The sequence below is a fragment of the Acromyrmex echinatior genome, chromosome 5 (assembly GCF_024713525.1).
Source record: "Acromyrmex echinatior isolate Ae372 chromosome 5, ASM2471352v2, whole genome shotgun sequence".
Classification (NCBI taxonomy): domain Eukaryota; kingdom Metazoa; phylum Arthropoda; class Insecta; order Hymenoptera; family Formicidae; genus Acromyrmex; species Acromyrmex echinatior.
Window position 1 is genome coordinate 7,309,780 of NC_141856.1, and position 15,214 is coordinate 7,324,993.

Below are 15,214 nucleotides of genomic sequence, written 5' to 3' on the forward strand. Positions count from 1 at the left end.
GTTTGGCGACCGCACGTTTTGACCAGACTGGTACCTACCGACAAGAATAAATTGCGTGTTTTGCGCGACGTGTCAATGAAGGAGGGAGAAAAGGAGAGAGACAGAGAGAGATTTCCTCTCCTCGTCGACTCACTCGTTAATCCAATCTGGCCAAACTGCATTCAACTCGTCGATTAACTCCGTCTTCGGTCCTCCTTCGCGATCTTTACCATTTCCTTTATTTTGATCGCAACTGAACGAAATCCTTTTACAGGGCATTCTAGATCTTTTCTTTTTCCCTGGAAGATCATCCATATAGTAAGTACAGTAAAATTAGAGTTTCATCGTCTGTATCGTGCGTATCAGTGTACCTCTCAATCGGATTTGAAAAGTGTGTATCAGACAAGGATGCTGTGATATTGATTTTACGAACGTATAACGAGTTGATAAATTTTGTAGATTGTCGAGGAGGTGGTGAACATTCGAGATTTACGAAACTTGGAATCATAAACATTCTCGCGACAAGAGATAGCAGCAAATTTCAACATTCTTGAAAAAAAAAAATATTTTCTATATATATCTCTATATATATCTCAAAATGTCTACGCGATATATGAAAAAGGTCTACGGCAGCGATGTAACCCTGGAAACGGGTAACGACAATACGAGTGACACGGAAGTTTCAGTAGCCAGCAACACCAAGTCCAAGTCTTTCAATGTTTTCGATGTGGTACGCAGAACTAAACATTGTCACATTGTTTTATTCCTTTCTGGATAAAGGTAATGTTAAAATTATGTCCACAGTTGAACTCTGATAAGGAGGAAACTGATGACAGACAGGAAGATGAAGATCTTGTTACAAACAGTACAGATTACAATACAAAGCGTAAGAAGAAGAAAAAGCATAAGAAGTTGGAAAATGAGAGAGTCAAGAGTCAACAAGAGCATGATGGAGAATGTAACGAGAACATAGATGAGATTGAACGAAGTATAAGGGAGGTAAACAAATTGCTTGGAGAGCCACTACCAGGTTGCAGTACTCAAGTTTTGGAAGCGCAATGGGTCGATGATATATCTAAGGAAGATATATTAATTGTACAACGTAAACACTTGAATCCACATAACGAATTAAAAAGGATCTTTGGTAGCAAAACTATAGAGGCTGGACAAAGGTAAACTTACATCTATATGTATAATTATATCTACTTATGTAATGCACAGATAACGTTTGTAATTTGTAAGTTTTTGTTGAGCGAAGAATACTTTTGTTTTCTTATAGCAAGAAAAATAAAGGCCGTCCTGGAAATTTAAAGAAGACATGGTTGATTTACCCAGAAGATATTTATTGGGTACCATTAAAAAAATCTGGATTGTCCATGTCTCTAGATCTGGATTACTCTACAGATACTACGGAGAATGTACTTTATTTTGTATATGAACATAGTGCTTCGTACAAAGAGATACAACAAAAATTTTTGCAAGCTGTTGAAAGTCTAAATCCAGAGAATATAATAGTAAGTCAATATGTAGCAACATTAGTGATATTAGACTTAATGCTTCGCATTTCTGGCATAAAATCTTTAATTGTTTTATCATATTATGAGCTTATTTAGATAAAAATGATTCACTTCGAAATCTATTCATTATATAAATGTTAATACAAGTTATTATGTTTCAGAGTATAATGAATGCCCATTCTTACCACATAGACTCCCTCCTGCAGGTATCTGAGATGTGTAAATTAACTGAAGATTTAGCACATGCAGCAGAGTTCATCAAACGAGCTCTATACTGCTTAGAATGTGCGTTTCATCCATTTTTCAATATAACAACTGCGAAATGTCGATTGGACTATAGGAAGCAACAGAATCGTGCATTTTTTATAACACTTTTTAAACATCTTGGATTTGTCGGTGGACGTGCTTGCTATAGGTAAACATGCACGAATCAAAGGAATATCAGTAAAAAGATGTAAGAATTATTTAATTTCAATGAAAATTTCAGAACAAGCTTGGAATTATGTAAATTACTTTTGTCATTGGATCCTGAAGGTGATCCATTAGCAGTGGTCTTGTGCATTGACTTCTACGCTTTAAAAGCTAAAGAATATGAATGGTTCATAAAGTTTTGTAATCTGTGGGAAGACTCCAGAAATTTAACTCAATTACCAAACATTGTGTATAGCCTGGCTTTGGCTCATTTTCGTTTGGGAAATAAAACTGATGCGGATACACTTCTGCAAAATGCTCTTATCATGTTTCCAGATGTATTGATGCTCTTACTGGAGAAATGTAGTATACAAACAGACTCGAAGGTATCATAGACTTTAAAAAAATTGTCTTGAATATGACACTTTATGAAATAATTATTTCAGAGCAATATATATATATATGTGTGTGTGTGTGTGTGTGTGTGTTTTGAAATGCTATTTAATTATTTAAATATTGAATTTCTTAGGTAAGGTTTCACGAGTTCTTCTACTCACATGCCAACACATCACCGGCTCTAGAGAAGCTGCAAAAATTATATGTAATGCGTAGCTTCCATCTTTGGAAGGAGACAGGTATTTTACCGTGGTTGGAAGAATGTGTACACACTGTGCTAAATCGAGTCGAGTCTGGAGATGATTATATCAAATACTGTCAAGTAAAGCGTAGCACACGCTATCGGGGAAAGCTGCCAAGGAACATTTTGAGACACATTATACTTTCAGACTTGCAGGAAGTTATAGTTAACGTCCAGGAGGTATTGTAATATCTTATATTCTGCATACTGTATTAAAATGCAACATATTAATACAATTTTATTAAAATTTGTATATTGCTTATTCCAGATCCAGGGTGAAGACCCAGTGTTATCACACGATCCATTACCGCCACTAGACAGCATTGATATTTATAAAAGGCCTACAGCAAACAATAGACCAAACAGTTCAAATTTCTTTTCTCTCTTTTTCTCTTCGCTTTTCAGGAATATCAATGGCGCAGCTGCTGCTTTAAATGATTTGAATTTACTGTAAGTACATAAAAAAAAACCCCAATAATCATCCCGAAAGATAGGAACATATAATCTTAATATTTTTACTCCTCTTTTTTTATCCACTGACTTATATAATTAAACTACTTAAAATAAGTTATCAATTATGGGCTATTGTAAATTATAGATCATAGACGATTAATAATATAAAGGTAATATAATTGTAATTATTTGACTAAGTGACGAAAGCGCTAAGATCAAACTCATATCGTTTAAACTTTCATTACTTAGTTGTGTATTCACATATCACGATCTTATGACATTTTGTTTGTAATTATTTGTTTAGTGAAGAAAATGATGACCAAGCATAATGACAACTTTCTCTAATTATGTGGAACTTAACAACACCAGAGAAGAAATCTATGCAAATTGTGCAGTTTTAAATAATACATATACATCGTTTTAAATAGTACATGTAAAAATACAAAAAAGTAGAGTTAATACATATAATAATGAAATAAAAATATCAGAATTATTTGATGTATAAAGAAATTTCATATATACAATTGAAGTTTTTGTTAAAATTTTTGCTCTATGTAAAATTGCTTCTATGTGTTGCATTCTTGTATGCATCACTATAAATAACAAATAATTATTTGTAACATTATTATAAATCTGTTATTATATACGCATTTTTTAAAGTCTTGTAAATATGATAAATATATCTATACTGCAGTAAAATACATAGTGAATTCTATGTACCTCATACTCAGTGTATACAAGTATATGTCATACATCATGAACGAAGATTGATTAAATTCCAAGAACAGGAATAAATGTATTAATTTTCATATATATATATATATATATATATATATATATATATATATATTAGGTGTTGGAATTAATTCGTAGCGTTTTTTAATGAAAGAATGTTATTTATTTCACATGAGCATTAAAAAATACATTAATGAAAGTACTTCCCATCACTTGTAAAACGCTACGAATTAATTCCAACACCTAATATATATATATATATATATATAAAATCATAGATTCAAGTCATACTCAAACATCCCGACATAATTCTGTAAAAAGAAATTTAAAATATGAAGTGTACCAACAAGGAATCTTTGAATTATTTTTAATTGCATTTAGCACCATGTTAGAAAAAACGAAGTAAATATTATCAGATAATCCTTAAATTCATAAATGACAATACTCTTAGAAATGATTTCGATTATCATGCTCGCCCCATTTATTTCTTAAACCATACTATGAAATACGGGATTATAACGACAAATTCCAGGACCGTACTCTTGGTATGCCTTCTTTGTGTGACAAACCGTGTAAAATTCTGGATCACTGGCCAATAATGCACCACCATACCATACTGCACAACGTTGCTTATGATGTGATATTACACGAACATCTATTGGTTTTGGCTGAAATATAAATAAAATTTAATAACACAAAGTATATTATTTTTCTCTAAAAATAAGAATTGTTATCATGACATCTACCGTAATATGGCTGCCGCTTAGCGTTTCACTGAGTTTAAGCCGAGTGTCGACGATTTTTTTTATGTCGCGTTGCAATCGTCTACCAAAGTCTTTAAACATGGTGGAGCCACCCGATAATACAATATTACTGTACAATGGTCTTCTAACATCGATTGGGCAGTTTTGAATCACGTCATCAACAATTTCATTGAGTGGTGTTGTAAAGTCCGGATTGGAAAACTGAAATATTGAGATATACAGAAAATGTAGGTATTGATTATAGGTCTATTCTTTTTAATTGAACTTTTCGCATGGTCAATCTTTTCTTTTTTTTTTCAACTTTTTTGAAAAAAAAGAGGAAAGATGAATTATGCAATAAATGTAGCTGACAAGAACAATTTTAAAAATTAATAATTATATGTATATAGGCAACTTACTTCAGGATGGAAAAATATTTCCGGTCCGAGAAACCTTTCGTATCCAACATCTACTACAAAAGGTTGTTTGGTGATATTATTAATACCTTCATATTTCTTAATTTTCGTAGGATCGCTATCATATTTGGCAAATTCCTTCGATATATCTGGGCATATGTAACAGTATTTCTCTTTGATTGACTTTGCTGTTTCCAATGATTGTTCAGGCGGTATTCCAATCTCTCGTTCTCTCAGTAGACTTTGTATGAAATATGTAATATCGCGACCAGCGATAGGAATGTGCTTTATACAACTTCCTATGACAAAACCTTCTGCCTATAAAAATGCAATAATTTGATTCCAAAAATCCAACTTCAACAATATATTCTGATGTTACACGTTTTTATACATACTACTGGAATCACATGAGTTACACCATCTCCACTATCAACAACGACACCTGTCAAAGTACGGTCCTCTACGTTCTTAGCTGTCCATGAGGCTGCTAAAGCTAGAACAGCTTGCACAGCTATGTAAAGTCCCGGTACATTAAACGACTCGAACATAATTTCCGCGGTATATTCCCGATTTTCTGGCGTGTTTAAAGGTGGTTCAGTTAAGAGAAAATAATGATCCTCAGGCTCTGACCTTAAGTATTTGAAAATGCATTGTTGTAGAAACTTTTCCATCAAATCCCAATCCTCTACTAAACCATGCCTCACTGGATACTGCAAATTAAGAATCAAAATTCATTTGATAAATATCAGTCATCCAGAAGAAAAAATCAATCTTGCATCAAACAAATGGATTGTAAGTAAATACTTTAACCGAATATCCAGTGGCTTCGAAAGCTTCATCTCCAATATAAGCATCCAAGTCTTCCACACCTTTTGTAATTCTTCTTGCATTATTATCGCCGACTTTAGCTGTCTCTTTGATAGCAATCGCCGACGGTATTGTCAGCTGGGGTTCCTTATTACCAGCAAATCCCAGTTTCGTGTACCTGAGATAACGCCATGATTAGATAAAGCTTGCTTTTTCAAACTGAACTTTTTACACAGTTCATTTTTCTTCTTTTTCTCTCCATGTTGGAGAAAAAAAGAGGGAAGATGAACCGTGAAAAAAGTTCAGGTAAAAAAGAGCAAGCTTGATAATCACGAGTGAGAGGCTCATGCATCACTGAGCGTATCACGATTGTGTGGGTGGCAAATATTTTTACGCACGTCGATACGATTCCGTCATGGGACGAAAAAGATTCTTCATCATAAAGAACGTGAGATGCACGTGAATCATCGAGGAGTGAAGGGGATTTAGTTCGCAATAGGTTTGACCGAAGTTACGAAGTTTACGAGCACAAATATGTGGATGATGCATAAAGCATAACAGAATCAACCAATCAAAATCATTCATTTCATGAAAAGAAAAAATTCCGATTGATTAATTCTCTTATGTATTATGCGTTATGCAAAGGTCCGTAATGTCCGTAATATTCCGGACCGAAATGTCATCGATGACAGATCGGTTGACTACCTAACCTAAAACCGACTCCACCCCCCTCCAAGATCGATCACGCCCTTTCTAACGTTCCGAGATGGTGCTTACCCTGTGCCCACATCGATGACACACGCGGGGAGACGTCCGAGCATGATTCCGACACTACCGATCACTCTTATCCCGGTAAATGTCTGACAACAGTCGCGGCTAACCAAAACGATACCACGCCTCTCGTCTTAACACACGGCACGCACGTTAACGACACCCGATATGTGGCCTCGACACGAGAATCGAGATATCGCGATCGCAGCGCATTCATCACGAACAGGAAACCTTCGAACTTCGATGTTATTGCAATGCGATGTTGACTGTGTTCAGCAGAGAAAGCGCTTCCTAGACAACACGCATGTCGGAAAATGAGACATAAGACGCTTAAGGCTGCATTTTCATGCTGACGCTCGACGCTCATTTTCAGCGTCAAGGTCACATGAGCAAAATTAATGCTTGGTATTCGTCAATTTTGATCACGGGACCTGTTTTGATGCTCAAATCGAGCGTCGAACGTCAGTACGAAAATGCAATCTAAGGCCGGATTCACACCTTGACGAAAAAGCGGAAAAGCGGAAGCCAATCGGAATTCGTAGTAGGCAGTATATTTCGCTTGTCTGCTTCTGCTTTCCGTGCGTTCTGATTGGCTTTCGCTTTTCTGCTTTCCGTTTTTTTGTCAAAGTGTGAACCCGGCCTAAAGGTATGTGTTCATGGCTCGTTGCTCATATTCAGCGACAAATGAGTCACATAATTTCATATGCTAACCTCGAATGTCGCTCATATGGGCTAGCAGCGATAAATTTTTGACGGTAATTATATTAATTGTGTTGTGTAAAGTCCAAAATGTATTAAAAACAATATTACTTGTCAAGTTGATGCGATTGTGCACGCAAAAATAAAGCAAAAACTACGACAAAATGGACTAATAATATCTATGCATTAATGAATGTAAAGAATGAACAAATTTAAAAAGTAAATATAAAAAAAGAGGTTTTGAGTTGATTCCTTACTTGAAAGATGACATGAATATGGATTTAAAAAAAATTATTATAATTATTGTAAATATTAGCAAAAAATTATTATAAAGAGCATAATTATAATTATGGTCTTTTCGTCTATGATCATTTTATGCCACAAGTATATACAACAGCCATCTGAAAATTTCGTAAATATGAAATTATCGTAAATAATAACATATAATACAATAATTAAATAACATAATTAAATAATAATAATAAATAATAATATTTTAATAATACAATAATTAAATTGATATAATGTATTAAGCGATAATAAAAAAAAGTCCAGTATTCGTAGTCAGATCTTATATTAGACCGTCTTAAATACGGTTTTAAGAAGTCACGAACCAATCAGAGGGCTGCATTAGCGTCTTAAGACAATAGGCCTGTTCTTTTTGGTTGAACTTTTGCATCAGTTCATCTTTCTTCCTTTTCTCACTAGAAGGAAAGAAGAGGAAGAAAGATGTACTGGTGCAAAAGTTTAGTCAAAAAGAACAGGCCTATTACTTAAGACGGTCTTGAAATAAGAATCGATTATAAATACTTTAATGACACTTAAAAAAAATAAAAGACGCCTTAAGATGTTTTATAACTCGATTTCGAATTTTTTGTTATCTGGATTATCATAAGAATACTGCATTACCAGTCGAAAATATTTGTGACTACGTAATTCAACATACACAAAATTTATTTTGCACTATCTGCACTAATCTACACCAATTATTGTATTGTATTGTACATTAACTTGCTTACACTTGCTTACACTTTATCTCTATCTACACTAGGTATGCGTATATATACATCAACATATGTTTATGTTGTATTATATATATACAAATTAAGTTGAATCCATATCATGCTAGGCATTGAAAACAAAAGACGTTGAAAATTCTTGAAGATTAAAAATTCTTGAAGATTAAAATTCGATCCATCAGCTAACTCCTCATCCATTTTGTTCTGATCATTGTGATAGAACAGCGAGATTACGAGTTCATGTACCTGAGTGCATCGAAGTGTTTGTGTTTGTGCATGCGTGTGTGGGGGTCAAGCCCAAGAACTGTCAAAAATGAGTGGTAAAGACGGTGGACGATAATGCGGTTAGTATTGTCCTAACGTCAAATAACTCGTTGCTAATCCATTTGCATAATTTAACATTTTAGAAAGAAAAAGAGAGAATTCATATAAGTCTTCTTAATTTAACAGATACGGTGATGCAGAACATTGACCATCAAGACGAGGAGTCACTCATGAAAAAGTAGATTTGAGTAGATTATCTGATTACCTTAAGGAATATGGATCGAATCCCGGATGAGGACCGAGGACTTCTGTTTCTCACCATTTAGTGAGATACAGTTAGGAGCGTGCACAATAAAGCACTGATCCAAATCATATCCGAAGGTTTGATCGAAGGATGCAAAGGATGCCTGACATTTTCCTGGGAAACAGTGGCACCCTTCATCGTTCCTTGATGTTTATATTGAAGCTCGGCTGGCAGTCTAGATTTCGCTTGCCTGTGCTTCTGGTTATTGTCTTTGTTGCCATGGATTACAGACTGCAGCTAGAAATCGAATTCGGAGACAATGCGGACCAACATGATGATCTGTGATTGAAACGAATGAGATCAAATTGACGTGATATTCTTAATTTACGTATCTAATATATATATGTAGCTAGAATGAGATAATTTGCTTTGGTCAAAGTAGAGATACGATCTTACTCGATTAGTACGTTTGAAACATAGCGTCAACTGTTAATGATCGATAGCTATTATAAATTTAAAAAAAATTCAAGTCGCAGGTACAATTTTATGCTCAGTACTTGTTTGTTATTAGCACTTGGGCTTGCCAGACTGCATTTGACGTATATATATATATATATATATATATATATATATATATATATATATTAATTTAAGAATTTTATAATATATTTAACTTATATTGTCTTATATATATGTGTCTTATAACATATTTATATTATGAATTATACATTGTCCAAATTAACCTGATAAGAAAGAGCATAATTAATATAATTTTATTATAAAAATATGTAATAAAGGATAGGATTTTTAGATAGGATTTTCAGAAGTCTTTGAAAAAAATAGAGATTTTTTAATCTCTTAAGAAAATGAATACTAGTAATAAGATTAATAAAAACTTATGAAATATATGAAGCTGTGCGTGAAAGGAAACATTTTCCGACTTTTTCTATTACTGCGACCATTTCCATTTATGATCTCCGCAATTATTAAACAGAAGATAAGAAATAAATATAGCAGGAAATTTACGAGGATTTACTTATTACATGCAAAAATATAAGATAAATTGAATCAGAAGTATGATACGAATTTGAGAGATCTTTATTAAAAAAAAGAATATAAAAGATATAAATAAGGAACTTATTTATGTCTTATTTTGTATATATAATTAATTCTATAACTTGTAAATTGTTTGTATAATATATGACAGTGGTGTTATTTACGAATAAATAAACAGGAGGCAATTTATTTTTAGATATTATGTATTACAAATTTTTTAACATTCATTTATCTTAAGACATAAGTTTTCATTTATCATGTCCAATAATAAACGAGAGTAATTTGCGAACCAAAAATCTTTTCGAAAAAATCTAAATTAATTTTTGTTAATATATATATTTTTTTAGTACTTAATGATTTAAAATATAAATTTTTTGAAAATACGTTTTTGAATATTGGTTAAAAATATTTGAAAACTTATTTTAAATATTCTTTCTCTTAAAAAATAACGACTCAAAAAAAAAATATATTTAATAATAAATAACTATCTGTAAATAATTCAATGGGTTAAACATAATTAAAGCTATTAATGTATAGCATCTAATTTGAAATATTTATTCAAGAAGAACAGGCAAAAACTTTTTGCCATTTATTTTTTTATTATTATATAATTTTGAGGATTGCTCTTTTAAGTTGAATTTATTCATATATTTATTCGACATAAAATTAAATATATTTGAGTTTTTTTTAACACTCGAGAGCATGTAAAAAGATTAAATTTAATCAAGAGAACAAATATTTTGTACATTTGTTGTTATAAATTAGGAACAATAAGTTTAAATATAAGATTTTGTTATTCTAGAATCTTTATTAAAAGGGTGTATTCTTTAATTACAAGCTATTGTAATTGTATGATAAATAACATTTTTTTTTTAATCGAAATAGAATTGTTGAAAATAGAGAGCGAATCTCTCGCAGATGTGGTCGGAAAGCCGTTAATCCAGGTCCCGTGGAGAACACTTTTCCTGTCAGGACACGTCTGTTTCATGAAGAAAAAGTAGTACCACGTGCTTCGGCATTTACCAATTCGCTTCGAGAGCATCGCGCTTTTTCTTCATCGAAGAAGAAGCAATTGACGATAAATTTCGCCGACGTTTAGCTTAGTCGATGTGCCCATGGGTGGGGATTTCATTTATATAAACGGCATGAAAATGAAGTTTATCGGTTTTTCTTTACATAGCCGTCCCGATGGAAACTAGAGTTCCAGGATTTTCCAGTATCCTCAGGATCCTCCTTCTGTTCGCTTGCTTCTCGTTGCGAACTGAAGCGGCATTTAATCCCGAAAGTTTCCGTGAGTGAATTGACAGTAAACAGGGTGATAAAAGATTTATGTAAACTTGTAAAGAAATTTTTTTTATTGTACTGAAATATATCATTCCGAGATGTTTCTAAAATATCGAAATATATATTGAACATGTTTAATGTGCCTCTGGTCTTTATTAAATTTATTGTTGAATACTTGAAAGTATGTATTATTGAATATTTGTGAAAGAACTTGTCTCAAAATGGAGAGAACTCCGTTTGCCTACAAGTTGATTGCTTACAATATTTGCCTACATCATATTTGTCGACAGTTCGTTTGCATAAAAATTATTGTCTACAGATCGATTGCCTGTAAGTACTAAAAACATAAATTCTCTGTTTTAAAACACAAATTCTCTGCTTAAAAAACACAAATTATTTTCTTACATAATTCCCTGGTGAAAATTTCTTTTATAATTTTTATACGAATTAAAACATTTTTCAGAAATACTTAATAATATAATATTTGTGAAGAAATATTCAGAATTTTTTATACAAGTGAATTCTAAAATATTCTGAAATTTCTCATCCTATAATTAAAAAAAAATATTTTAAAATTTTTTTAGATTTTTTAACATTTCATCAGAAATTACTTACAAAAAATCTTATAAATCTTACGATATTTCCTAATTAACATATATGAAAAATTTTGAGAAAAGATGTACATTTTCTGAGAAATATTCCAATTCGTATAAAAAAATGTGAGAAAATTATAAAATTATATAGAAATTCTGAAAAAAATTTTGAGAAAAATTTTCACTAGGGTTTATTTTAATTTTATATTTGTATACAAAAATTCTTGTAGGTAATCGATTTGTTTTCAATAATATGTGTGTGCAAACGCACTTTTTCGTTTTAATTTTATATTTGTTAATAATAGTGCACATAAGCAATCCAGAAATAGATAATAATTTTTATATGTAAACAAACTGTTAGCAAATGTGATGTAAGCAAATGGTGCTATATCAATTAATTTGTAGGCAAATGGAGCTCTCTCTCTCTCTCTCTCTCTCTCTCAAAGTGTACCAAATAGAATAATAAAATAACGACTATTCCAGAGCAAAAATTAATCGCTTTACAAAAGATCCTTGACTACATGAACAATAGACCAGAGCAGATGAATCTGGATGCTGCTTTCGGTATTACCTTAACCGAAGGTAAAGAGAATCATATAATTTCTAATTAAAACCGATATAATCAATATGATATCGATGAGAGATTGCTTTTACGAGAATTTAGCAGATTAAGATTTTTAAAATATGAAGCTTGAATTAGGAAATAAGAATTTTAATATAAAAATTCACAAATATATTTTTGTAATGTAATTTTTAATAAATTTGCGTAATATTTATTGCTATTAAAATAGCTAATTTGGTGGCGGCACTCCTACATGAAAACGTCCAATATTTGGAAGACAAATTCTTCATTGCTCTCAAAGAAATGGTTGTACTATCCGATTTAACTCGAAAACATTTGATGAAAATTATTGCTCCGAAGAACGAAACTAAATTTTTAAGTAAGTGCAATGAATATATGATACACACGAAAACATAGATTTGGTTTCCTTTAATGCATTTTATTTATTTGCACAGTTTTCATATTTGAAATTCATGGGTTTACGAAGAACATAAAAAGTGCAAATAATTGTAGAAAAATGTAGGAAAGCTTCCCGGGAAAAAATATTCTATGTATAATTATATAAAATTATATAAAAATATATATATATATATTATTTTATATATATATATATATATATATATGTATATAAATGGACATATTTTATATATAATTATATATAATTTTATATAATTTTATATATAATTATATAAAATTTATATATAAGTTTATATATATATATATAATTATATATAAATATATATAATTATATACAATTATATATATATGTCCACACATTTATATACAATTATATTTTTATATAATTTTATATAATTATATATAAAATATTTTTTCCCGAGTTCTTTAAAAGAAAATAGATTTGAGATGCTAAAAATATTGCTTTTAACAATTTGCACTCTTAAACTTAAGAATTTTTAATTAAATTAATAATTATTAAAAATTGAAATTAAGAATTTCCAAAATCATTTTTTACGTTTAAATTTACGTTGTTGGAAAACTTTTTTAGTTATTGATTAATGTCACTGCTTATTAAGTAATCAATCAGATTTTCTGAAGTCTAAAGTTTTACAGTGCTATCGACTTTAAACAATCCCAATCAGTGGATAAAACCTATATCGTGGACGAAAGTCTTTTCAAAATTGAGATCTCATCCTCAATTATTAAACTATCAGGAAGTTGTTCGATCAATATGGCATGGTACACCCACTGAAACGGAAAGCGATCAATGTTTAATCGAAATAATGCGTAGCAGTTTAAAGGAGGAATGTGAAATTCCTGTTGCTTGTGTTGCAACATTGATAAAGGAAGATGATACTACTGGATATCCTCTTACGCATAGATTGCTCATCGTTCAAGTTGCTAAAGTAGTAAGAGGCTAAGAAACTTAATTATTACATCGTACACTTATATTATATATGCGTATATTACGCTCACGAGAAAAAAAGAGAAGAAATCTTTTTCGGGTATTTTTACGTTTACCAAATTTGATTAATAAAAAGAAATTGATTTTAGCTGGGATGCGAGGAGATCATCGACAAAACGACTTCGCTCTCCTCTTTGGTATCCACGTATTGTACCAGGATCTTTCAGGATCTCATTAATCTCGAAGCGTGGAACTTCCCAAACGTTACGCGAGATCTCATGTTGGAGCAAGGTAATTGTGCGAGCGATAAAAATATTTATATTTTATATATTAATTCTTTAATTGCGGCTTATGTTTCGTACATAAATTGACTATGCGTGCTCTGGCGAAAATAAAAATTGGAGTAAATCGAAGGAAAATGTGATAAAAGCGTAAACACAGCTTCTAGGAGGCAAAAATTGAGACAACAGAACATAAAAAAAGGTATAGGCTTCTTGTTGTCTCAATTTTCGCCTCCTAGAAATTTCGTTTAAATTCTTCTGTGACTCCTTTTATTTACACTTCAATATTTATTTTTTATTTACACTCCAATTTTTATTTTTGTCGGGATGCAACATGCTTGCGTATACGAATTGTCAATTAAGCGTATGTATATGTTCGTCTTTCGTAATGAAAGGATTAAATAAAAAGAAAATATATATCTATATATAAATAAATATGAAAAATATTGCGTACCTTTTTAGTTGTTCTATGCGGTATGGAGGGTTACTACGAATTCGTCGATAAACATTATGAAGATATAATACTGAGTTGGCCTCATTGGAGTGGCTGCTTTGGTGTAATCGAGTAATTGTCTATGCATTAGAAAACATATTTTTTTATAGAGATACATATTCTAATTATGCAATTACAATATTTCATCACGTCGCAATTATTACAGTTAATATAGAATTGTTAATGTATAATTGCAATAATATGTAAATGTGTTGACTTCAACCAATTAGAATACATTATACGTGTATTTAATGTATTCATGTTAAAGATTCTATAAATATTTACTAAATATTTTGTAAGAAAAATATCGTAAATGAATGTTATGTTAAATGTTTCAGACTTTCTAACGAACACCAAATCACTCGGCGATCATCGTCGATAACCGACTTTGGATGTGACAATCATACGACAAGTCTTGCTGCTGCGAGTCTTGCCGTATTTATTCGGGAAAATATAGAAAATGCTCTTAGTCAGCCTTAAACTTCTGTTACTTATATGGAGCGCTTTTATATCTGATGTTTCTTTCTAATGTTTTGCAGATCTGATTTTTTGTTGAAGTTCTTTACAATTACAACTTCATAATTTTTTATAAGAAAAAAAATATATATGTATAAAACAGAATATATTTTATGTAATATAATAAATATATTTTATGTGTATATACACACACACACACACACACACACACACACACAAAATTATCTTATATTCCCGACAAGAAATACAATTAAGAAAAATAAATATAACAAATGTATTCGGTAAAAAATAGTGTATCGCTCGAAAAATTGTATTATTTCTGTGGAGCTGAAATATATTTATGTATGTGCAACAGATATATATGTATATTTTATAAAAGAATTAATTTTATTAGAAAGGTATAGTAACTT

The 15,214-nt window shown here is 31.1% G+C and overlaps 3 protein-coding genes and 1 long non-coding RNA gene across 6 annotated transcripts; 3 read left to right on the top strand and 1 right to left on the bottom strand.

Moving 5' to 3' along the window:
• Positions 1–156: 156 nt before the first annotated feature.
• Positions 157–3,696, top strand: Nulp1 (Nuclear localized protein 1). Of its 2 annotated transcripts, none has more exons than XM_011061437.2 (9): positions 157–297; positions 439–709; positions 784–1,151; positions 1,259–1,493; positions 1,658–1,911; positions 1,984–2,293; positions 2,437–2,724; positions 2,813–2,994; positions 3,302–3,696. In XM_011061437.2, the coding sequence occupies exons 2-9, from the start codon at positions 578–580 to the stop codon at positions 3,324–3,326; spliced, it is 1,794 nt and encodes a 597-aa protein (XP_011059739.1). In that variant the 5' UTR covers positions 157–297; positions 439–577; the 3' UTR covers positions 3,327–3,696. The 2 variants fall into 2 exon arrangements, with proteins under 2 accessions (XP_011059739.1, XP_087262427.1); XM_087406301.1 differs by lacking the exon at positions 157–297 and adding an exon at positions 352–370.
• A 493-nt stretch (positions 3,697–4,189) lies between these two features.
• On the bottom strand, positions 4,190–6,658 carry Arp3 (Actin-related protein 3). Its single transcript, XM_011061439.2, has 6 exons — positions 6,476–6,658; positions 5,696–5,876; positions 5,287–5,601; positions 4,895–5,209; positions 4,479–4,697; positions 4,190–4,400 (listed from the first exon to the last, which is right to left on the bottom strand). The coding sequence occupies exons 1-6, from the start codon at positions 6,517–6,519 to the stop codon at positions 4,221–4,223; spliced, it is 1,254 nt and encodes a 417-aa protein (XP_011059741.1). The 5' UTR covers positions 6,520–6,658; the 3' UTR covers positions 4,190–4,220.
• Positions 6,659–8,125: 1,467 nt separating this feature from the next.
• LOC147909768 (uncharacterized) lies at positions 8,126–9,948 on the top strand. The gene is made up of 2 exons (XR_015545255.1): positions 8,126–8,531; positions 8,638–9,948. It is a non-coding gene; the product is annotated as an uncharacterized LOC147909768 (long non-coding RNA).
• Positions 9,949–10,368: 420 nt separating this feature from the next.
• LOC105149191 (UPF0764 protein C16orf89 homolog) lies at positions 10,369–14,807 on the top strand. 2 transcript variants are annotated; one of them, XM_011061440.2, is made up of 7 exons: positions 10,369–11,042; positions 12,112–12,210; positions 12,420–12,569; positions 13,262–13,557; positions 13,703–13,844; positions 14,297–14,399; positions 14,666–14,807. In XM_011061440.2, the coding sequence occupies exons 1-7, from the start codon at positions 10,940–10,942 to the stop codon at positions 14,805–14,807; spliced, it is 1,035 nt and encodes a 344-aa protein (XP_011059742.1). In that variant the 5' UTR covers positions 10,369–10,939. The 2 variants fall into 2 exon arrangements, with proteins under 2 accessions (XP_011059742.1, XP_011059744.1); XM_011061442.2 differs by lacking the exon at positions 14,297–14,399 and having other exon boundaries at positions 10,912–11,042; positions 14,666–14,796.
• Positions 14,808–15,214: the final 407 nt, after the last annotated feature.